The 26,000-nt window shown below is 38.9% G+C and overlaps 1 protein-coding gene across 3 annotated transcripts in view; it reads right to left on the bottom strand.

The window, feature by feature from the left end:
- Positions 1–26,000, bottom strand: part of C3H1orf21 (chromosome 3 C1orf21 homolog) — a 160,238-nt gene that overhangs the window by 23,740 nt on the left and 110,498 nt on the right. For all 3 annotated transcript variants that reach the window (XM_070746313.1, XM_070746310.1, XM_070746311.1), the window contains exon 4: positions 1,054–1,130. In XM_070746313.1, the coding sequence (XP_070602414.1) occupies positions 1,054–1,130 (77 nt within the window). The remainder of the gene's footprint in view (positions 1–1,053; positions 1,131–26,000) is intronic.

Genomic DNA, 26,000 nt, shown 5'->3' with positions numbered 1-26,000 from the left:
TTTTCTCTCAAGTCAGGTCCACTGACAACTATGTGTAAGCATAAAGGCTGCACAAGACACCCATGCCCCAAGCAAATTATGTGAAGATTACTGATTGTGTGATAACTTTTTCCTGTATATGCAGCTTTGAATCACCGGGAGTGGAGTGGCCTAGAAATTTCAGCAACAAACTAATATATAAATTGTTATCTAAATTGAAGCATGTTAGAGATTATGCATGATCTCTTGGCATCCCATAAAGTAGACATATCTAGTGATGAATATTTATTTATTTATTTAATTTATTTAATTGGATTTGTATGCCACTCCTCTCCAAGGACTCGGGGTGGCTCACAACATGTACAAAGACAAAATAGCACAGTAATTCAATTAATAAAAATAATCTTAAAATAATCTTTAAAAATTCTAACTTTAAAAACTTTAAAATATAACCTGTATGTATTTATATATACTTCTATCCAGCTTTGTTACACTATTTTTTCTTTCAAGAATAGAGACTGAAAACGAGAAACAATAAATGCTGATTATTTTCAGCTAACTCTATTCTTCTTTAGGACTGGGATAATCCAAAATCATCTTCCCAAAATTTAAAATCAGTGAATTTTAACAATATGCTTTGCACACAGAAAATCTGAGTGTCCTAAAGGCAAAATAGGTTTCTTAGAAAGTAACACTAACTTTCCAGTTACAGTTTCAGTACTAAGTGTTACTTCCTCTAAAATCTTTCACTTCTATTTTAACACAAGGCAGGTTTTAGGTATGGTGGTGACAATCAGCACCTTTACAAGTAATAACAACAGGAGATATAAATATAGGATTGAGGCAGAGGATTTTAGAAATATTAATTAAATATAGTCTAAGGACTTTTCTCTTAAAATACAGCCTTCTCCTAATTTTTGGAGCCTTTTCCAAATGTCTTAAATTTGGATTGCCATTAACAGGCTCAATGTTCCACTATTCAAGTCAATAATGAAAAATATGAAAAATATCTTTTAGTTTGGGAAAAGGGGCAAGAAATGAAAATTAAATGCAACAAAATGGAAGAGGACTTACTTTGCTCTAGGTTGATGTACTAATCCTGGCAGCTCTTTATTAGCCTTAAGTTTTACATGTGAACTGGCACTTTTTTCCTGAAAAAAAAGAGATACATATTCACAAGTTGATGAGGTTTTTTTAATGATATGGAATATCTGCCATCACAATAAATTGAATAATGAAGAATTCATGTATAATTATGAGAGTTTCATATTTGTGAGGCAGTCAAGTTTTGCAATGATAATCTATGACAAACTAGTCATAGATCAACATCCTATTTGAACACCCAAATCAAAGTGCAGTGTTCCCTCGATTTTCACGGGGGATGCGTTCCGAGACCGCCCGCGAAAGTCGAATTTCTGCGAAGTAGAGATGCGGAAGTAAATACACTATTTTTGGCTATGAACAGTATCACAAGCCTTCCCTTAGCACTTTAAACCCCTAAATTGCAGTTTCCCATTCCCTTAGGAACCATTTAGATTATTAATCACCCTGTTTATTTATTAAAGTTTATTAAAAAAAATATTTATTAAAGGCAAACAAAAGTTTGGCAATGACATATGATGTCATCAGGCGGGAAAAACCGTGGTATAGGGAAAAAATCCATGAAGTATTTTTTTAATTAATATTTTTGAAAAACCGTGGTATAGACTTTTTGTGAAGTCTGAATCCACGAAAAGCGAGGGAACACTATATTGTGTTAAGTCTATTCTTTTTCATAGAATCTAAACAATTTGAATTATCAAATTATCTAAAGCAACAAAAGAAGCTTGAATAATGCAGTGATCCCTTGTGAAAACGAAAGCACAATATTTAATAAAATAGACCTAGGGTAGCTGAGAGCCATAAACTCTTATTTCCATAATCTATTTTTTTCTAAAATATCAAAACATATCTTCACTTTCTGCTGCTGCATCCAATCAATGAATCTCATACTACCATACTAATTAACCACTCAATGAGAACCAGATGGATCTCTCGTCCATTCTTACTACTTTTCAACCCACCGATTTTTCAGCCCCAAAGCATCTTGACTACCAGGAGATAGAAACTAAATAGAAAAGTCATTAAAAAAAATTGCAGCCCGTGAGATAATTCTTATGGTAAGCTTTCTGTTAATACCTGATATTTCTTAGGATTGCAAAATCATATACTGCAAATAAGAGGTAGAGGGAGAGATAAGCCACAATACATGAGTGGATTTTCATTCAAAGCTATCAGTCTTGCCAGACCTTTCCATTCAATATTTCAGCAGCATAATGTAAAGCCTCAGAATAAAAGATGCCAAGTGAAACCCATCTCATATGTTCTTTTGATCCCAGGGCACTTGGGATTGTCATTCTTGGGCAGGATTTCTTTTGCTCACAAACACGAGAGACAGACAATAATCTCAAGTCAACAGAGGTGGGGGGGTGAGTGCTAATGAAATTGAATGGGGGAACTATGACATGAGTCTGCAAAACTGGGGTTTTAAAATTAGCATCTAGTTCCACAAATCCATAATGCTTGTTTGTTCTTCATTATATCATGTGATTCATGCTTATTTGTACCCTATGACAATCACTAAGTGTGATTGATTCTTGATAAATATAACTTTTTTTTATGTACACTGAGAGCATATGCATCAATGACAAATTCCTTGTGTGTCCAATAACACCTGGCCCATAAAGAATTTATTCTATTCTATTCTAATATATTCATTTCGTACTACCATCCTCCTGTGGAGTTACAGCTAACAGAAAATATAAACAAAATGGAACAAATACTTGCCAATTTGGCTATGACTGTATGGGCATGGATTCCATAACTGGGACAGCATTGCTAGACTGATACTAAGGAATTCAGGGTGGAGAACACCATTCCCCTTATCAGAATTCACTGCTTTAAAATTAGATCATGGTTTCAAATCCTGAGTTAAACAGAAAAATTGGCTAGATCTAATCACATTGAGTAACAGATTACAATGCATGGTTTCTATTATGATTTAATGCAATGTCTGAATTGACATATAATTTATCTTCTTTTTATGAGACAGAAATCCGTGGTTTTCATGCTAAACTATTATTAGTATTGTCTAGTCACTTGAAGTAAACCTTCATGCTTATAACTACCGTGTTTCCCCGATAGTAAGGCAGTGTCTTACTATCTTTTTACCCCCAAAAGCCCCACTGTGTCTTACTTTGGGGGTATGTCTTATATTGTCCCGGGCAATTTTTTAATTTCTTATTTTGAAATACGTCTTTCGCAGAAGTTCTTGAATGGTGGCGGCGGCCCTTGATCGCAGCCGATGAGGTTCGGCTTTCTTCGCTTCTCCTGCCGCTTCCTTTGCTTTTCCGCTGCTGACTAAGGCGACGCCGGCCGGGCAATTGGAAGGTACCCGATAGCCCTTTTCGTCGCCTTTCCCGGCGGGGAGAGCAAAGGCGGCGGCGGGAGTAGTGGAGGCGAGGCGGAGAAGAAAGAAGCGGCAGATAGCTGGCGAGGCGCCGGCTAGAGGGCTGGACCCCGCCGCTTTGCCGCCACTCCCGCCGCCGCCTTTGCCTCTTGCCCGGCGGGAAAGGCGACGAAAAGGGCTATCGGGTCCCTTCCAATTGCCCGGCCGGCGTCGCCTTAGTCAGCAGCGGAAAAGCAAAGGAAGCAGCAGGAGAAGTGAAGAAAGCCGAACCTCATCGGCTGCGATCAAGGGCCGCCGCCATCATTCAAGAACTTCGCTTCTCCTGCTGCTTCCTTTGCTTTTCCGCTGCTGACTAAGGAGACGCCGGCCGGGCAATTGGAAGGGACCCGATAGCCCCTTTCGTCGCCTTTCCCGCCGGGCAAGAGGCAAAGGCGGCAGCGGGAGCGGCGGCAACGCGGCGGGGTCCAGCCCTCTAGTCGGCGCCTCGCCAGCTATCCGCCGCTTCTTTCTTCTCCGCCTCGCCTCCACTACTCCCGCCGCCGCCTTTGCTCTTCCCGCTGGGCAAGAGGCTGGGCGAGCAGGCCGAGGTGCTGGAACTGGGGCTGCCTGTCCTTGGCGTGAACGGCGGGCAGGTGGCGCTCGGCACCCGGAATCCCGTCTTCTCGCCACCGCCCGAGCTCCCTCCGGAGCCTGCTGCCGCCGCCGCGCTTCCTCCGCCGGCCGAGGAGTCCTTATCCGCGCCGGGTTTGGGAGACTCTCCTGGGCGCGAAGCTCCCTCGCCAGCGCCGCTTTTAGTACCGTGTTTCCCCAAAAGTAAGCCATATGTCTTACTTTCGGGGTATGGCTTATATTAGCCAACCCCCCTGAAACCCCCCATATGTCTTACAATCGGGGGGGTCTTACTATCGGGGAAACACGGTATCATTTTCAGGCCCTTATTCAGAGGATTCAACAGACAGACTTAACATCAGTAACTACCAGTAAGTACAGATAAATTTAAACTGTGGGTTTAGCAGTAAAGAGTCAAATTTTTATTTTGAATTCAATATGATTAATATGTGTCAGCAAAGATCTTTGGCAGTGTGAATAAAAATGGGACCACATTGGGTGCTCCCCAGATAAATTGCAAATCCCAGGAGTTATGGACTTCCAGGGAAGAAACAGTGAACTGGAGACAACTCTGCTGAGAGTAGAGCCAGTGACCAGGCAGATTGAAGAGCTGACGAAAGGACTGACTCCAAATTCCTGTCTCAACAAGGAATCGGATTGTCCACAAGTGGTGTGGACAGTTGCTCCTCATGAGCCCACAGACTAGCGATCTCCAATAGATTTAGAACTCAAGACATGAGGAAATTCCATAGTAGTCTAAATCATGATTCAGCTTCTTTATGGACACAGTTTCTGCATCAAATCAGGCCATTTTATAAATATATCATTTCTAATTTAGCAAATCATAATTATAGTGTAACATATTTTTCTATTTGTTTTTCACTGACAGTATCTTCCATTGTCAATCCCAATACAGTAATAATTTCCCCTAATCTATATGTTTTTCATTGTCATTCCCAATGTAATAATCTTCCCTAGTCTATATATAACTGTCATTCCAAGTGTAATAATCTAGTCTATTTGGTTTCACTGTCATTCGCAGTGTGATAATCTTCCCTAACCTATATATCTTCCCTGTTCTATATATCTTCCACTGTCAAACTCAGTGTAATAAGCTTCCCCAACCTATTTAATTTCACTGTCATTTCTAGTGTAATACTCTATATATCTTTCACAGTCATGCCCAATGTAATAATAATCCGTAATCTGATTTTCACTAATTATCTCAGTGTAATAATCTTTCATTTATTTGTTTTCACCATATTTCTGAAAATAATAATCTTTCCTAATCTATTCAGTTAAAATCCCAGATACTTCCAAATTTTTAAAATCATAATCAGTACTATTTATTTTTCCCATATTAGTCCTCCTTTAATAATCATAGCTTTATCATATCCTCTTTCCCTTTCCCCCTGTTTTTCTTTACCATTATAATTCACATTATAATAATCTTATAGTTCAGATAATCAATAAATTCAAATTTGTCTCTACAAATCCATTTAAGAACCGTATACAGTTACAAATTTATGATTATCTAAGTCTTCTTCCACCTGCTCCTTCTCCTTTCAACCCTTCTTCTATTTTCTTATTTAAATTTACCAAATAGCTGCTAGATTTTCACAATTCAATTTTAATATTGCAAATATAGGCTATCTCACATTTCAATTAATAGTTCAATTAATAATTAAATGACCATTTATCAATCTTATAAATTTGTAGTTTTATCATTGTCCAAATAATTTTAAAAGTTCACAGTCACAATCAGCATAGATAAGATGTTCCAGGAGCCAAGATAAAAAAACAGATTATATGTCCAATAAACCTTCTCCCGTCATTATACCTCCAACCAGCAGGTAGCAATCTTATTAATTCCACAAAAAATATTTTAAACTTATTTATATAATAAAAAGTTAATTTTCTCAGCTGATTAAAACCAATTTGCTAAAATTCATGAAAATATTGCAATAATCCGATAAACAATTTTTAAAATCCTCAATCTTGGGCTTTTATTGTCTTTCCAGAAGCTTTCCACTATTGTATTCAATTGCCAATTAGCAGCTTCCTCTCCATTTCCCCCCAAACTTTTGTTCCTGTTTAAAAATAAAGAAAACCAATCCAAGCTCCGATCAGCCATATCACTCACCAGCACCATTCTTAACTCAGTTCCTCTTGCTCTAGCACATTTCTTAGTTCCTCTGTCCAGATGACTTCCAGCTTACTTTTAAATCCTTTTATTGTGGTGTTGGCTCGGCGCTGTCAGCTTAGGCACAGCAGCCTAGCCAATATCACACCCTGCCGGTGCAAGAAAAGCCGGTTTGTCTGGTGGGGTATGCTGACCCCCAAACCAGATCCCCGGCAGCGTCCCCAGCAACACCTCCTCTTCAGGGAGGATCTGGCTTGGTTCCGTCAGAACGAAAGCCCCCCAGGCAGCAGGGAAACTCCATGCTGCCAGCACCATTGACTCCCCCCTTAATGTTTAAGCACAGAAAGAAGGTAATGTAATTTAAATTCTTAATAATAATTCCCCCCCCCCCAATATTGCTATTGTTATAATTAGATTTAAGGCATGATATGAACCAATATTTTTTTTTCTTGTTGTGTGAAGAGAAGTAAATTTGGAATTCTCCTCGTAAAGGGCAGTTATATTAAAGGAGGGTTTAAAAACATGAATGAGATAAGTAAGAATATAACAAATGGACTGAAGCACTATGGCATAGTTTTAGTAGAAAAAAGCAAATAGCCAACAGAAATTTTGACAGCAAATAGCATATTGAACCCGAATGAGAACAGAAAAAATCTTTGAAATCTGGATGACAAAATTAGAAAAGGAGGCAGCACAAGATAAATGATGTATACCAAAACAAAACAGATAAACAATTAAGAATTTTGATTAAGAATTTGGCAATTTATATTATATTGTATTGTATTCCAATGTATGTGAATTTATATTTCTGTAAGGTGTGGAGGAAAAAAATAAAAAATTTATACCCCCCCAAAATCAGGCCAGAAAGCTTCAGACCTCAGATTGTAACAAACATGAGCCCCACTGGCTTTATTGGACTTGATCAGTTTAATGTTTTTGACATCTCCATGCCACCATTTGAAATATAGGGTATGCTAGGCATGTATACATTAAGTCTACTCCTTTCAGTACTGAGGGCTTTTCCTTTCTGAAAAGATTTAATGAGATTGACAATACAGTGTTCTTCGCTCAAGCTATAATGACATATCCTTTCCTGATTTGATTTTTGTAAATTCTTTCTTTGCAGACTCACTGGGATTTTGCCAACTATCTATTGTTCTACACTACTACAGGAATAACATAATCTTTGGCCAATACAGTGATACCTTGTCTTACGAACTTAATTGGTTCCAGGACAAGGTTCGTAAGGTGAAAGGTTCATAAGACGAAACAATGTTTCCCATAGGAATCAATGGAAAAGCAATTAATGCATGCAAGTCCAAAATTCACCCCTTTTGCCAGCCGAAGCACCCGTTTTCGCGCTGGTGGGATTCTCCTGAGGCTCCCCTTCATGGGAAACCCCACCTCCAGACTTCCACATTTTTGCGATGCTGCAGGGGAATCCCAGCAGGAGAATCTCAGCGGCGAGAAAACGGGCGCTTCGCCTGGCAATGGAAGTCCAGAGGCAGGGCATCCCAGTGGCGGCGGTGGGTTTGTAAAGTGAAAATAGTTAGGAAGAAGAGGCAAAAAAATCTTAAACCCCGGGTTTGTATGACGAGGGGTTCATAAGACGAACTCATGGAACTTGAGTTTTCAAGCAAGTTCTTTTTCCTTTCTTCCTGTCGAAAGTCTTTTCTCGATACTTTGGTAAAGTACACACACTGCCTGGAACTTGCCCAGAGGTCAACTAATGTGCAGTATATTCTATAATCTATTTTGAAATCCCTCTGAAATGGCTTAAAACAAATGACTCTTTGAAGAGCTCCAAAATCTGCCTTCAGGCTTTGCTTACAACCAGCATTGCTAACCTTTGCTTTTCTTTAACAATCAAAGCACTGGGCAATCTGCCTACTCTCTCATCTTCACCAGGCAGCACGGAAAGGCATTTTTGTCCCCTGGTTAAGATGACATTGGCTTTTATGCCATGTAGGTAGGATAAATAGGCTGTTGCAGAGTATATTACATTTCTTCTACACAACATAATCTCTGAGTTACTCTAAAATAGTCATTTCCTCTTTAATTAAAATACATAAAGTGAGATTCCTTAAGCAGTTTCCCCATTCCTTTGTGCTTTCGAGCAGATGTTGTGGACCCTTCTCCATAATGACTGCTGGATGGTTTTCTCACTCACTAAGGGTAGCCATGAGGGACACAACTATTTATAAAGCTGTGATTTTACATAATACTTTCTGTCATCTTCTCTAGTTCCCCAGCCATTCCTTACCTTTGATCTTTTTCTGTACAGGTAGGCATTTTTCCAAACAAAGCAATATGCTGTAGTTACCAATTATTTTTATTTTCTGAGAAACAATTATGAACCCCATGTGGGTCCCAAAGGCAGTCTTAGATGTAAAGATAGTGCAGAAGGCTTGTGCTTTCCTTCATTTTTTTTGTTAAAATGAAACAATACAAAAAAAAAATAGGACTATGAGAAAAGTGACTTTCCTGGGTATCATGTTAGAGAGCCAGTTCTTAAGTCTGGTTATGCCATAGTGGATGAAGGAGTAAATGTACAGAAGAATTAAGAAAGGAGGTACATTTACTTTGGAGAAGTTCCCTTTCTGCTTTGACCCAAACTGCCACAGATATTGCACAAAATTCCTGTTCATTAAGCAAACTCTATATAATTAATGAAACAAAAGGTTGAAGAAACTGACGCATCAGTTAGAATTAAGCTATATATATATATATAAGCCAAATACCACTCACTCATCACGAAATCTCCAGAACTGTAGCGATTACAAACTTGAAATTTTGCATGTATGTTCCTCTTGCTTCTAGATGTTCATTAAGAAAGGATTTTTGTTAAATGATCATCAGTTCATTAGTATTTCTTATACAGTGTACTAACACACTCTGATGCTAAGGAGCTAGACATTCTATTCCCCCTCCCCACCTGAAAAGAACTCTGTTCCCACTGCCAGTTGTCTCACATTCTATTACCTCAGTTCAAACTGGCAGATGTTCCACTCCTTCACTCAGGAGTGGTCTGGGGCTCCTTACAGTACTAAATGTTTCTACCTCACAAAAATGTCTACGCCTTCCACTTATGGAACTGCTTCTGAACTCAAGGCGGCAGGAGAGATATTCCCAATGAGTTTCAATCACTGATCACCACTGAGCCAACAGATTTTGAACCAAATTTCTCCTGCAGAGAAGTATGCATCTAATAACCCTTACATTAATCAGGCATCTACAGCTAAATACAATAAAAAGATATCACAAATCAGATCAATGCCTTGAACTAATAAGTATTAGTTTTAAATATGAACCTCAGATAAATTACTCCAGGGAAAATGTTGTTGACCTTCGTTACCCTGTGCCTTGTGCTGTGCCCTGAAATGGAAGGATGAAACTCCCGGAATGTGCAATTTAAGCATACATATGAACCAGAAATTGATTGAGAAGTTTGCGGTACAGCAGTAGGTAGCATTCTTCACCATCATGCTCCATTATTCTGTAGCTGTAAAAGTCAGCAGCAGACACAATCTTCTTGAGAAGACCCTTGGTCTTTGTGTCGCACTGAGATATACAGTGATACCTCGTCTTATGAACCCTTCTTCATACAAACTTTTCATGATATGAACCCAGTGTTTAAGATTTTTTTGCCTCTTCTTCAGCACTATTATCACCTTACGAACCTGAGCCGCCGCCACTGGGATGCCCCGAAGCACTGGGATTTCCCTGGGAATCTCCGCCTCTGGACTTCCGTTGCCAGCCAAAGCGCCCGTTCTTGCATTGCTGGGATTTCCCTGAGGCTCCCCTCGCTGAGATTCCCTTCATTTTTGCCAGTGCTGCTTTGAATCCTAGTGACAAACTCCCCCCTTCCAAACTGCATGGGGGAAATGAGCACAGTGGGGGAAACAAAATGGGAGGCAGGGACCCATGGAGCTCAAGAGAGGAGAAAGGTGTGTGGGAGATGAGCAGAGTGGAGAATAGAATGGCCACTTCTTCCCAGTGAAAACTCCTCAAATAATAGTGTCAACCCTAGTCCTTCTCTTTGTTACACTAGACCAGTGCTTCTCAAGCCCCCTTGAGGGGGCACGGAGCAATCCTGGTTGGGGCCACGTTACTTTGGGGAATGTGCTTTTTTTTGCCGTAGGGAGTAGGTTTTTTTTGCACCACAACACAAAGCAGGAGATATGAAGTGCAGATAACAAATGTAACTTAAGTTAATAATGTAACTTAAAATTAATGGTATCTTCTTTTTCTGTACACGCGATTGGATAAGAAAAGTTAATATTTTTTTTACCTAAACAAACCCTTAAGATACACCATGGAAAAATATTTAACAGGGATGAAAAGAAAGGAGGAGAGAGACGGAGATAATGAAATAAACGCAAATCTCCTGAAAGGAAAGGAAATATGACAAAGCATATGTAGCGTTTGGCTTCACTGTGACTACAGTGGGAGATGAGAAAAGACCGGTATGTTTACTGTGTCTAAAAATGTTGGCAGCAGAGAGCATGAAGCCAAATAAATTAAGGTGTAATTTAAACAAATTACAATCCAATCATGCTGATAAGCCGCTCGAGTTTTTTAAGCAAAAACATGCCAAATATTGCAAACAATCATTCTGACTGAGAGATGGGTATGTGTACGTAATGTTTATTTCTTCGGGGTGGGTGGATGGGTGATGCAATATAAAATAATTGAGAAGCACTGCACTAGACATACCCAGTTCCCGCAACTCTGTTAACAAGAGAATAAACTCTGTTGATGATAACTCCCAACAATAAAATGTTTAAAATGTAAAGCAAGTATATGTGTTTTGCAAATATCCATAGCTATTTTTTCAGTTTGGCACGGACCACTACTGTGTGTATTATGTGCTGACAACAGCCCTAAATAACTATCTGTGCTGGGTGCAATAAATTGTGCGGTATGTTAGTATTGGACACAAGGGACTGAAGATAAAATCTTATTCCAGATAAAGATTATTAGACGGCATTAAGCAAGTTGCAATTGCTCATCCTAATGTACCTCAAAGACTACGAATTGATACCAATTTTTCTTTTTAAGTAGATTGGTGGGGTGGGGGTTCACAGAAGAAAATAGGTACAGCTAATCATCAAGTTTATCCAGGGAGAAGCAGCCATAATGCCATATCTTTCTGGACGGGTTTAAAAAGCAGCAATTGTCTGCAACAAAGACATATCACAATGAGAGGTCTGAGTTTTCTAGCTTTCTTGAAGATGTTTCATTATCCCAACCAGATAACACCATCAATACTAGACTAGCACTCATAATGTTACTAGTTAGGGTAATGAAACATCTGCAAGAAAACAAGTAAACTCAGAGAGCATCAAGGAATCCTCATTTCAACCTGAGCTACAAATATCTTCCTTTATTGGTGCCACATATCACAAAGATTAATTCATTGATGAATGAGCATGGCAAATTTGCCTGTATTTCTATGTCATGTGTGTGTGTGCATGTTTATGTATGTGGAATGATTATGTGGAATCAGGTCACAGGATCTTAGCAATCACACAGAAAGGCTCTTACAATATATATAGAACCAGTGGAAATACTCTGGGCTTCTTGATTATCATCCTTTGAAGAACCATGCTAAAGACTGGAGACTAAGTTGGTATCTCCTGCCCATAAAGCTCATATTACTTTGATGAACTCTTTCATTCACATGGAATAGAAAAAATTATTGACAGACAAATGCCAGTTTTATAGTCTTTTTCTTTGCAATTTTGTTCTTACATAAAAACCAGTGATAACAGGATGATTTAAATATAACTCGGTGCGCCTGTTAGATTTCTGCCTACTTCCTTCTCTTAGTGTTTACATGAACAATTATTTTGTTCTAGTAATTAAGGTGTCAATCTGCCAGAACAATATTCATGTTATACAGGACCATATCCTTCATTTCCTACAATCACAGGCAGCTCAAAACAACTGGAGAGTATTGATTACACTATAAACGTACAACAAAGTGGTGTTTAGAGACTTATGAGAATACATTCAGGTTATCACATGGTGCTTAGTACCAGAATTGCACATAATTTTCCAAATTGGCAAACCCAGCACAGAGATGCCCAGGATCATAAGCAGAACAAAGACTAATGTCCTTTTGTCAACAAAGCCACTGAAAAAGCACAGCATTCTAGAAAAAGGATCATTATTAGCAATCATTCTAGGTAATTATTATTTTATAGTCTGATTGGCGTCATATACAACACCTGTATACACAACCATGACATGAGTTGATAGATCTTGGCACAGTTCCATTATTGATGTTCATTTTGCCCTGGGCTCTTAGAAAATACGCTTCACAATTTGCTGTTACAGTGAGTTTTTATTTTAAGAAAAAAGGATACCTCATAACTGATGCACTTCAGGCAACGATGAAGCCTCTTCATTTTTCAGTACTACATTTTATACAGCTATTGCCAGGAGCATCTCAATCCAGCAACACAAAAAGCTCTTTAAAATATCTTTTATGGTTGCACTTTATACTTTGGTGAACAAACAATTGTCCAGCTCCCTTCCTTTTGCACCAGACTAAGGGTTCTATTACAAGCCAAACAAAGAACTGCTTATAGGTTTCAAAAACAGGAAACAGATTGGTAATCTTTGTGCGACTCGAGTCTTGTGCCTCTTTTATGTACCTAAAATATCAGAAGGCCTGAAAGGGAAACCACTGCAAAAATAGAATGTGTCTGAATTAAAATTCAGAAAAACTCTAGAATATCATTTTCTCCCTCTGCTTTTTCTATTATTTGCAGTCTGCAAAGCTTTATTTAAAACTTGTATCTTCCATATAGATTTTTAAAGCCACTTAAGTTTTATTAGAATCTTTTGATAAATAATAGATGATGGAAGGCCAAGTTATTTGTATTCTTGGATCAGGGGAGTCAACTCATTTGTTTCCCTAGACTACTTTTTCTTCCGCTAGGAAAAAAATCCAAACATAATGATGCTCCACAGAGCATTCCCTTGAATGAGACATGAACTGCTTGTGTTCCACAACATTTATGCGGTACATTTCATTAGCACATTTTCTTTTAATAGTCTCAGAGGAATTTGCAAACAGTAACCAATTGAGTTTTTAAATTGGAAGAAGATTTAAGTTCTAATTATTCATCAATGAGAGTAAATACTAATTGAAATTCTGAACTGTAAGAATTATCTTCTATTTGGAGGCGGGGTGGGGCCAAGTTCCGTGGCAACACAGAGTTCCCCACGCTCCACTGGGGAATCCCAATATCCGTGTCACTTGCAGCAACCCCCCCCCCCCCCCGGGAGCCGATAAAGAGTTTCTGACTGGCAGCATCAGAAAATGGCTTGCTACAAGCTGTCCAAACCAAGGCGGCCACAAGAAGACTAATCAACTGGAATTTTGGATGGGACGTCATCTGGAATGATACTTAAGAAAAGTGCTGGAGAGACAAGTTGGAGAGTGTAAATTGAGCTTTGCCAATGAAAATATCTGGGAGATTTTTTAAAAAAAATTAAAATGGGAACAAAAGGAGTGCCACACACACAAAAAAGAACTGAAGCAGCTATTTAGCATGGAAGGCTATAGAAGAAAAGAACTGCTAAAGAAAGTAGTAATTAAAGCCCACCTTTTGAGAACTCTTGGATATATTGTTATACTGAAAGAAATTTCTGAATTAATATGAATTGTTTTAAAACACTTTAGTATATTAACTAACAGGAAGACTGGACTTGGGGAGTCAGTGAGGAGTGCCATCTGCTAGCCGGAGGAATTATTACTCTGGAAAATATTGGTGGATGTTTAGACTGTTGCTGACCTTGGATTGGGAACGTCACGACTATTTTAGGTTCTGAGATAGATCATTGCTGGCAGCTGGATTGATAGTGAAGACTGAAATTACTTAATCTTGGGAAATTTGGGATTTTGAATGACTAATAGTTGATGATGAGAATTAACACTGACATTGATATTGATTAATCTTTTTAAGAATTAAATTTAACATACACATTTAAAAGTAATTAATTATATAATGAAATAATAATTTGGGAAAAAATATAATTATATTATAGATTGGTACAAATTGGATTTGTGAAAATAAAGTTAAAATGTCAGATTTGAAGCATTACAGGAGAACACACAGTATAATGAACAATGAATCTGCTTAAGCTTTAAAATTTGAAAAATATTTACCTTCTCCTGTACTGTAAAAGACATAAGTTATATATAAGAATTTTCAGGGGCATCTAGTTATAAAAAAACAGGGATTTAGAAAAATGAAGGAGGGGTACGGAATTAAGGAAATGAATGAAACACAATGGCTTTGATTTATTAAGCAAGAGAGAATAGTTAGCAGAGGAAGTAAATAACAGCATTAAAAATTAATTGGCGAACAAAACAATCTGTGCAAAGCAGGTGATGAAATTAAACGAGGAGGTAGCATGAGATTAATGACATATACCTAGAATAACGGATATGAAATTAAGTGCTATCAATATTTAGTAGTATTTAATGGTTACTAAATTGACCTATATAATGTATGTTCTTTTTTTAGTGGGGAGAAAAATTAATAAGAAAAAATCTTCGTAATTGAAACTATCCACTCAGGGAAGGGTTTAGTGGGCATAAGAGGAAGTAGGAAAGAAGGAGAGAAAGGAGAGAGAGTAATAGGAAAGGTAGAGAAGGAGGAAGGAAAGAGGAGGAAGGAGAGCGAGTAGAATGAGAGGCAGAGAAGAAAGAAGGAAGGAGGAGGAGATGGTAGTAGGAAAGGGGAGTGAAGGTGTAAGAAGGTAGGTACCAGAAGTGGAATAGCCACCTGAGATAGAAAGAGGTAGTGGAGTGAGGAAAGATTGAGATGGATTGAATAAAATTAAAATTGGAATGTAACTTAGGTTATTGTACTATTGTTTTTAAGCGATGCTATATGTATATTGATTTCCAATGAAAAATATAAAAAACTTTTACTGAAAAAAATAATCTTCTATTTGTGATATTTAGTACAAGAAATAAATAAAATACTAAACAATATCCAACTTAGATTATCTTTGATATGCATTTATTGCAAAAAGATCTCTTGGGTTATTTTATAAATTCATTTATTTTTAAAGTTTTACAATATGTGGTGCTGTATAATGTATACAGTATCTCTGAGCATAACCAACTTGTATCTCATGATCACTGTAGCTAGGTTTGTCCCTCAAATTAAGCCATACTGTAATTGTCCGATTCATGTTTAACATTAAATCACAAATTGGGTTTTACAAAGTCAATGGTCTTGTTCTCACATTTCGCAATCAAAACTAAATAAACTATATTTATAGCTGGAGTGTCTGTGGCTCCTTGCAAATCTTGTTTTCGTACTCCCAAAAATTCAAAAGAAGTTATTACCTTTTTTATATCCCAACTGGAAGATTAACAGACAATTAGCCCTTTTTTCTACCGCTCTGCCCCAAACTAAAAAAACAGTTGGAATTTGTTAACTTCTTGAGGAAGACAGGTCGGTGTGATAGAAAGGTAAATAGAGACTTATTCTAAATACTACAAATGGAGAGAACTCCAATAAATGTTCTATTAACAATATCTTGCATTTGGCAATGAATTTCCAACCTTGCCATGTGGATATAACTGTCTATATATATTATGTGACAAAGCAAATCCTTCTTTTCTTTTCAAAACTGCAGTTCATATTTAATACATTTGTTTTATTTACAAATCATAATAAGCTGCCATCTCAAGAAATCACATGCAAATTATTGAGATACAGCTTTGAATTTTTTTTTCATACTGATTAACATTTCATAATTGAGCATAAGCACAGATATGAGTCCCACACAGTCTCACACCAAGGACCATGCAGCACTACATGGAAAATTTCTTCTGGAAAGTTCAGAAAATTTAGCCATACAATGTCTACACCCACGAATTTGGTGGAATATTTTTGACAGGCCATTTGCCGGCTTCCCGTTTGAACACTGTCCTAATTCAAATTTCCTGATTTAAAGTGATTGGTGGAAACTAGAAGAACACAATTTTAAACCAACAGCATATTTACGAGCTTCTAAATTATGCCTTAGATGACTTCTGCAGTTAAACAACTGTAAAAAGGCATATTAGAAGATGTAAGACTCATAAAAATATGAAAAAAATAGTTTAGACAGCCTAAAATACACGAAACATTACAAAAATGGTTTACAAATAGTTTAAATAAATAAAATTCAGAGCAAGCTGTAGCAGAAGGCAGTAAAAAGGAATCTACATATACATGATATAATGAATCTTGCTTGGATAAAGAATTTAATTTATAATTTATATAAATATCTAACCATCTAAATACAGCAATGAATTATTTTATTATTTCAATTATATTATTCAATATTATGGTTTGTATATTACCTATGAATGTCAAGACACTTATATGATTTGTCAAGTAGATGATGTACATATTTACATTCGCATTTACATTTGCAATGCTGCGATTTCGCTGAGGCTTCCCTTGCTGGGAAACCCCACCTCCGGACTTCCGTTGTCAGCCGAAGCACCTGTTTTCGCGCTGGTGTGATTCTCCTGCTGGGATTCCCTTGCAGCATTGCAAAAACGTGGAAGTCCAGAGGTGGGTTTTCCCATGGAGGGGAGCCTCAGGGAAATCCCACCGGCGCGAAAATGGGCGCTTCGGCTGGCAATGGAAGTCTGGAGGTGGGGCATCCCAGCGGCGGAGGGGGGTTCATAAGGTGAAAATAATTCAGAAGAAGAGGCAAAAAAATCTTAAACTCCGGGTTTGTATCTCGAAAAGGGGTTCGTAAGACGAGGTATCACTATACTTGACAAAACAAATAAAATAAATTAAAATAAATTAAATAAATATGGACCAATATAGACTGTAGAAACAGTGGGAGGAAGCATAAGTAAATGTCAATATTTTAGGTAAAGGTACTGATAAATTAAGTGCAATGTAGAAAAAGGTATCTCTTTCCTTTTCAAGATAAGTATGCCTATTTATTTTGCATCCCATTTTTCTTTGCTCTCTTTGCCTAGGTACTGCCTTGGAGCAAGATGAGACAATATTGCTAAAGAAAAACAGATCTAAAGACCATCGGGGCTCATTGCTGAAAGATTGAATTTTTAGTAGAAAGCTATCATTATTAAAAGGGCAGAGTTTACAATACTAAAAATAACTAACTACAAACTAATGCCACCAACAGAGACTCTGTGTTGAACAAATGGAAATTACAATTCATCTCATTCTAACTCAATTGATATACTGTATTTAAAACATGTGATGCCAAGCAACCCTAGAAGGATTATTGTGACTCTTAAATGAAGCAATTACCTTTGGCCCTGAGGATGCTTTGGGACATTGCTAAACATTCATTTAAATATACATACATACATACATACATACCAATAAATAAATAAATAAATGAATGAATAAATAAATGCATACATGCATACATACCCTGTCTTACTTTCGGGGAAACACAGGGGTATTGCCGCCTCCTGCCCACTTCTGCGCCGCCCCCCCTCCATACGTCACCGCCGCCTCCGTCTGATCCAAATGTTGCTGTTCCTGCTGCTCCCGCTGCTCCCGCCGGCGTCTCAAGTGGATGCCGTGTTGCCCGTCCCGGCTAAGCCGGCCGGCCGTTGTCCGTCGTCGGGGAACAAGCAGCGAAGCAGCCCGGCGAAGGCTTCTCCTGCCGAAAGGCGCCCGCCAGAGACCGGTAAGCTTCGGAGATGCCGGGTGGGCGGACACGTGTCAAGGCCGACGTGTGCACCCGACGCGGCTGCCACGTCATGGCGGGGCCCGGACGGGGCGGGCAGGCGGGGATGCGGATGTGTCTCCGTGTGTTTGTGTGTGGGGGAGAGGGTGCTTCGGGCTCTTTGTCCCCCCCGGTGGGTAAAAATGAAGACCCAGATTTTTCAAGAAGATTTTTTAAAATACTACTTTTTACCGGACACGGGTGTTGCGGGTTCGGGTAGGTGGGTTGGCCGGGTGGCTCTTATTTTTTCCAATATAAGACATACCCCGAAAATAAGACATAGTGGGGCTTTTGGGGATAAAAAGAAAGTAAGACACTGTCTTACTTTCGGGGAAACACGGTATGATTTTATATCTCCCATCCTTTTCATTATCAGCAAAAATATGTTACACTTATATGTGTATATGTATATGTGTATATGTGATCCTGTGGCCTAGATGTTAATTCTCTGCCTTACAAGGCAAAAGCTTCAGGATCAAATTCCAGTAAGGGTATGGCTAGCTGATGAGGCCAGAACAAGGCCGAAATAGTGCTATTGTGGGGGCAATATGCTGTCTCTGTTAAAAAGTGCTATTGCTAACATGTTGTAAGGGTGGCATTAAAAAAATATCGAATAAATAAATAAATAACTACATAGAAATGAAGCGCATGGATATCTGTTTGAATATCCATACCAAGTATAGGTCAAAACAGTTGCTATGATGAGTTTGCTTGAGATAAACATAAGCAACCATAAAAGGGAGAGTCTGAAGACATTGGCCATGATTTATGCATAAGCATAAAATCAGTTAGGCTCCTAAAAGGTTTGAACTGTTAAATGCTAGAGACCTAAAAATCATTGACCCTAACAGAACATTGTTGTGAGAAAGCTCTAAATAGGACATGCTGTTCTGCAGCTGAGAATTATCTCAAAAATGTAGAATGTAATTCCCTAACAGTCATTTCCTCTTCACTAATTTTTCCCAACTAGTACCCAAATAAAGAAATATTTATCAAATACCACAGTGGCTATTTAGGAATACTTTTACTTTACAACAGTGTTTCCCAATGTGGGGCCCATGCCCCACGGGTGGGAGGCAATTTGATATTTAATGGGGAAAATTTGAACCTTGTTTAATTAATGGCCTTTTAGGCTTGGTCCCTGTGAGTAGGAGCTCACTTTTTCAATAATAAGAATTATATGTCATTGGGGGGGGGGGGGGAGTCAGGATTTTAGAGATGCTTAGGTGGGGCATGGCCAAAAAAAGATTGGGAACCAGACGGGGGGTGTTCAATTCGGTTTGTGCCAGTCAGTGCTCACCGCCATCTTTAAAAAAAATTCGGCAATTTTTTCTGTGTTTGGATGGCTTCTCTTTGTCCTCTGCTTTGAAAAAAGCCCTCCCACCTGCCCCTGGGTTGATACCGACCTTTATTTCTTCCCCTAGAGTACACCTGAGCAGCTCATCAGCTGTGTTTCAGGCTGACTCCAACTTCTGAGCATGTGTGGAAGTGAAATTGCTGGAGGGGACACAGACCGAGCAATGTGAACCGGCGGTGAAAGGTAAATGGAACCTACCCCTGTTGGGAACCAGTGCTTTACATTCATTTTTTCCTACTTTGGTACCTGCTAGTTATGTCAGACTACCACCCCAAGAATTTCAAGGCAACGTCCAGCATCACCTTTGTCGTAATCTCATTGTAGTAATTTCAGCTTTAGGAAACCTGATCTCTATATCACTCTAGTCTAATGTAGTCTCTTGTAGAAGCACCATCATTACATAGCTTTTTCAAGATCAGCCAAAGTTGTATAAACACTGCTGTTAGCAGTGTAATATATGATGCATTCCAATTAATTAGTCATACCACAGAATTCACAAAAAGTTGTAAATTTAGGTTGGGATGAAAATAATATCCATTCCAAATCTTTCATAATTTCCCATTTCTATTCTCGGAAACCATAGGCTATTGCCCCTTTTGCAACACATTCCAGCTATGATAATTATTTTATGGTTCTTTGCATTTCTAAGTACCAGATCTATGAAAAATTGTGGGATGCTCACTATAAATTACAATTGCTATTTTTTATTACATAAAATCCCAAAGAAGAGTAAAGGATTCATTTTAATTTTATTTATTATTTAATTTAATATAATTTAATCACCAATCTCCTCCCACTTATGATCAGGAGTGGGTTGCTAGCTAGACCGCCTAATTGGGCTCGCATGCGCGGAAGCAAAAAACCTCACCGGAACACAGGCGCACCTACCTCTATGTGCATGATTTTGCTACCTGCACTGGCGCAGATGCAAAATTCTGCTTGAACTCATGGTACCTCCATACAGCCTATGTCTGTATGACTGTAATTTATTGCTTGTATCTTTATGATTTATATTAATATTGTTTCATAATTGCTTATTTGTATCCTATGACAATCATTAAGTGTTGTAGCTCATGATTCTTGACAAATGTACTGTATCTTTTCTTTTATGTACACTGAGAGCATATGAGCCAAAGACAAATTCCTTGTGTGTCCAATCACACTTGGCCAATAAAGAATTCTATTCTATTCTGTTCTGTTCTATTCTGCAATCATGAAAAGACATGGTTGCTAAATGATCTCTAGATCATCATTCCTTGTTACCCAGAGAAGATTAGAGGTTGATAATTCTATGTCCCAGCTTTATTTTATAAAACTCCAAATGACATAGAATGTTCTGACCTGTTCCCACGACAAAAACAATCCTGTACTTTGGACTAAGAGAGAGTAACTGGTTCCAATCTAAGCAGTCAATTTTCATAATTAAGAATTTACTAGCTTCTCATTTGCTAGTATGGACTGTCACACTGTCCATAATTACAAAGCAACTATTGGATTTCTGAGGATGCAAATTCTCCATTTAATTCATAGCAAGGTTCATTTTAAAACCATTCTTCTTCAGGTTTGGTGTGCCTTGTGTTTCTTAAAATAAATATATGATAAAAATGCCAAGTATCAATGATCAGAAATGGCTCTCATTTTTTAAATTCAACATAAGTCTTCATATGATTGTGGTTAGTCGACCTGCTAATAATATACGGTTTTTAAAAATTATTTTTCAGAATAGTTGGTTTTCAAATCTTCTCCAGGACTATTACATTGTATCTCTCTTGTTTATGATGATTAGCTCAGCTGAGTGAATTTACTAAAACAAGGCTTCTACCCTTGACGAAAATAAAAGCTACTGATTCGATTCCCTTTTCAATTTTCCTTTCTGTGCTACACAATACTAAAGGGGGAGGGAAAGAAAATCACTCTGTAGGGGTCTCATTCAATTTTCATAAATGGGAGTTAGGTTCTACCTTGTTTTACAGTATGGTTGCTATATACTTTAAAATAATCCTGTGTTTTCAGCACTGCTTCCTTGGCCATTGCTTTCTGAGCAGTTATGAAGAGTGCATGATGGATAACCATGTAATCTTCAGCCTGCAAAAAACAATGGTGACATGTTGTGTTACAAGGAGCCCACTTAACTCATAGCCAGTTGTGGATTGCTTGACTCCACAGCAGGCCAGAAAAAAGTGGGCCTTTATTCCAGGGGTGAAATTCAATCTCCCCCCCCCCCCCATGGGTTCTGTGGGAGTGGCCACTTGAGAAAACGAGAAGAACTGCTTGCTTTCCCTTTTCTGTGGGGATCTCTCGGGGATGAAACATGAATGACAGAATAATATGCATACTGTTTGTACTTCTGAAGAAAGTCCTTGATCACATAAGCTGGTACTTAAAGGCTAGAAAGATATTAAAGAAGCTTTCTGTAGCAAAAATTACAACTGAAAATAACAATCTAAGAAACACAAAATACAAATATATAGAATGTGCCTCTTTCACTGAACTGGGCAATACACAAATTAAGACTTTTAAAACCATGCATGGTGTGATTATATGGATCTCATAAGCATAAAACCAGTCAAGGCTATGCCAAAGAATATTTCCATGTGAATTTTAAATGACATGAAAATGTTGAATTCCAGAGTATTTATTTATTATTTATTTATTTGTTAAATTTCTATGTCTTCTACCCTTCTAGAAGCGACTCAGGGCGGCGTACAACATTGTAAATATAAACAATATACACAAGAAATCTAATTATTTAAAAATATATGCAAAATTAGTAAAAATCTAAAACCTCTTATCCAATTCAATCATTCATATTGGCTGGGGACAATCTCGTAACTCACGGTCCCCATGCCCGCTGGCAGAGGTAGGTCTTCAAAGCTTTATGAAAGACTAGGAGGGAGGGGGCAGTATGTACCTCCGGAGGGAGTTCATTCCAGAGGGCCAGGACCGCCACAGAGGCCCCACCAGACAACATTGTCTGGCCGACGGGACCTGGGGAAGACCAACTCTGTGGGACCTAATTGGCCATTGGGCTGCATGAGGCAGAAGATGGTCCCGTAGGTAATCTGATTCTAAAGCATGTAGGGCTTTATAGGTCATAATCAGCACTTTGAATTGTGTCCGGAGACCAATAGGCAACCAGTGCAGCTCATGGAGTGTTGTTGAAATGTGGGCAGATCTTGGGAGCCCCACAATAGCTCGCATGGCTGCATTTTGCACAATTTGCAATCACCGAACACTCTTCAAAGGCAGTCCCATGTAGAGAGCATTGCAGTAATCAAACCTTGAGGTGATAAGGGCGTGAATGACTGTGCGAAGTGACTCCTTATCCAGATAGGGCTGCAACTGGTGCACGAGGCATACTCATGCAAATGTCCCCCTCACCACAGTTGAAAGATGGTCTTCTAGGTTCAGCTGTGAATTGAGGGGGAAGCCCAAGTTACGGACCCTCTCCGAGGGGGGTAAGGACCCCCCCCAAAGGTAATGGATGGAGAGATGGAATTGTCCCTGGGAGGCAAAACCCACAGCCAAATTCCGGTTGAGGAAAGCTTTGTTAACAACCAACCTGGTGTTAAGCAGCAACAGTCTGAGCCCAGGGTCTGGATTTCACCTATCACCAGTACCCCGGGTCGAGCTCATGGGGCCAGAACAAGGGATCACTTTCAAGCAGCGAGGCCCTGTTCCCTGTGTGCGGCCTACCCCATGGCTCCTGCCATATCTTCCTCTTCATAGCAAGACCGGAATATTCCAGCCCTCTACCTCTCCAGAGATAGGCTCCCCCACTCCTCCAGTCTCTCTATCCTCCAGCAGGCTAGCCTTTCCATTCAACCCATTCACCTCACTCACATTCCTCATTCAATCCATTCATATTCCAATCAATCCCACTATGTACATTCCACAGTTATCCTCCTAAAATGACCACCCAATAAGTTAATTAAGGTCAATTAAAGTTAATTAAAAATTACAAAATTAAAATTAAGCTAAGAACCCTATTATGATATTTATCCACCCTACATTTATTTTAAATAAATGGTACACAATACATATTACTTAATAATGAACATTCAAGCTAGCAGAAGTAATATAATATCTGAGAAAGCTGTTGCCAAGAGGAAAAGAAAAGAGGCATTGGGTCTTACCTGATATGCCTCTTTTTGTAGGGTGGAACTAGCATTTGGAATGGGTTGTCCTGGTCTATTCAGACTGAGGACTGAATCTGTCAATAATCTTGAAGCTGTGTCTGCCATCTTGGCCCAGCTTTGATGAAGCCGAAGAAACAGACCCAATGTGGCTTGACATCTAATGCATCCTGAATGAATTAGAATCTAATAGTGGATTAGATTTGGAGGATCAAAAGAACCATAGGCAGGTCCTGTGGCAACACCCAAAGCCTGACCACTGGTGGCAGGAATAGAACCCGTGGCAGCGGTCAAAGACAGACCACTGGTAGAGGCAGCAGATTGCATCATACAGACCTTTTGAAGCACATAGTCCCTCTTAAATTAATTTCTTACTGTCATTTTGAACCGTTTGGGCTGACCATGAAGACCTCTGGGAGGTGGGAGGAATGCTGCCAATCCTCCCTGTAATTGGAATGGTATGATTTCTTCTTTCTCGTCAGAGGCTTTGTAGCCTGATGTAGATGGCTGAGCGTCTGCTATTTGGGAAGCCATAATTGATGTGTGTGCTGACAAAATGGTTGCCGGGCTCTTCTAAGAGTTGTTGAAGCCGGCAGGAAGAAGCACTCATTGGTGCCAACTTAGGACAAAACCTTTGGTGGTCTAGGCATGGTCTGATTAAGAAGCAGATGACTGACCCTTTCCTGACAGGCAGCTTAGATTGGAGAGATAGCGGGACAGATCAAGGCCCTCCCCGCCGTCAGAGAATGAGTGGGGAATTTAGCATTCTACCTCGATAACAGTCTCCCAGAAAATCTGGCAGCACAAAGAGTCCGTTATGGGTGATGACCGGTCTTGTTTGACAGCGCCCAAGACCACAGATAAAAGCATCCTCCAGGTCAGTCTCTCACAAGCTGTAGGAAAAGCCGGGCTTGTGAGGCAATTTGGTGAAAATTGCCAAAGATCGCCAGAAGGCGAGGCAGCTGAAGCTGCAGCTGGAACCAATGATCAGAGTTAACTCACTTCCCAATGTTAAAGAGAAATGGGGAAGGCTGATGGGAAATGGGAAAATTGGAATTAACAGTTAGATGGGAAAAACTCTAGCCATGTCTGTCCTTGAGATTGAGTTGAAGCTGGGCCAAGATGGCGGACGGAGGTTCAAAATGATGGACAGACTCAGTCCTCACTCTGATTGGACATAGAGAAAAGTACAACAACAAAGTAATTTGTTAGGTAGAATAGGATGACTTCAAGGAGAGACAAAAACAATCTTCTTATACCTCTTCCTCCCTACTATATCTCTTCATTTCCCATTCTCAGTTTTTCATACCTTATCTCTAATTTCAGCAGAGCAGAGCAGTGAGTCAGAGTGGCAATACAAATAATTTTCTTGTAAATAACCTTTTAGAAATATGCCTTTACAATCCTCCCATTATCCACCATTCAGTCAGAAGTGAAGAAGCTTCTAGGGTAAAAACGGAAATGTCTTCAAGGAAGAACAAAAAAGTCCAGTTGCCTTTTGAAAAAGCCCTTTTGGGACAACCATGGCTAAGAAGACTGAAAATCTCATTTCCTCCATAGTACTGTACTTTATGTGTTATAGATGTCAGCAGGTGGCAGCACCTAGGCAACTTTGGCTGTTTATGGAACCTAGACAAGGCCAGTTTTTGAAAGACAATTCTAGGTCCATATACTAGCCTGGAAATTATTTTTTTAAAAAATCCTTGAATAAGGGATTGGCAAACCACTTCTGTAATGAAACCTAGGAAATGGCTAGTTGATTTTTGTCTTATGAAAAGTGATAAATGGGAATACTTTACTACTCCAAAGTATTAAAAGTCTTTTGTTACTAACACGTTTCATTTTGCACTGAAGTTTAAAGGATGACCTTGCATAGTTTTTATACCTAAGTTTTGACCAGCTGTTTCTTATGTGGTTTTTTTAAATAATTCTTTTTGACTATTACTGTAAATCGCAGGACTACCGGTAATACATTAAATTACAATACAATTGTAATAATTATAATTATTACATTATTAGTAAAATGTCTTTAAGAAATTCAAACCAATATGGTACAAACATTAGAGTAACATTAAGAAAAGTGAAACCAACCCCAGTTGCAGAGCAATACTGTAGGACTTATTCAAGGAAAAGTACAGGTAAACAAATAAATCTTCAGAGCTTCCTGGAAAACTGACAGTAATGAGGCCTGAGAGACACCAGATGGCAAGGCATTACAGATAAAATTATAAGGATACAAAGACACATGTGGTACTGACTTAAGAGTCACTGGAAACGGGAAGGCTTCATTCAGGGGGCATTTAACTTATCCCAACACACCAGCACTGTTAAAGCCCATGAAGCAATCTTGAGGACCAATTTGGAATACTTCCAAGTCTACAGATGCCTAGGCACCTAGAAGGCGCAGGACTGCAGCCACCCACACAATGCACACAGTGTCAACATTTGCATGTGAGTCAGGCACACATAGCTAGACATACGTAAGCGCAAATGCATAGTAATTATCCTACACAGAACTTAGAAGAGTACAGTATGGACCACTGAGCATTCAATCCAGGCATGGATTTTATGCATTTATTTAACATA

The sequence above is a fragment of the Erythrolamprus reginae genome, chromosome 3 (assembly GCF_031021105.1).
Source record: "Erythrolamprus reginae isolate rEryReg1 chromosome 3, rEryReg1.hap1, whole genome shotgun sequence".
Taxonomy (NCBI): Eukaryota; Metazoa; Chordata; class Lepidosauria; order Squamata; family Dipsadidae; genus Erythrolamprus; species Erythrolamprus reginae.
Note: the sequence above shows the minus strand (reverse complement) of the source record. Positions and strands in the feature narration are given on the sequence as shown.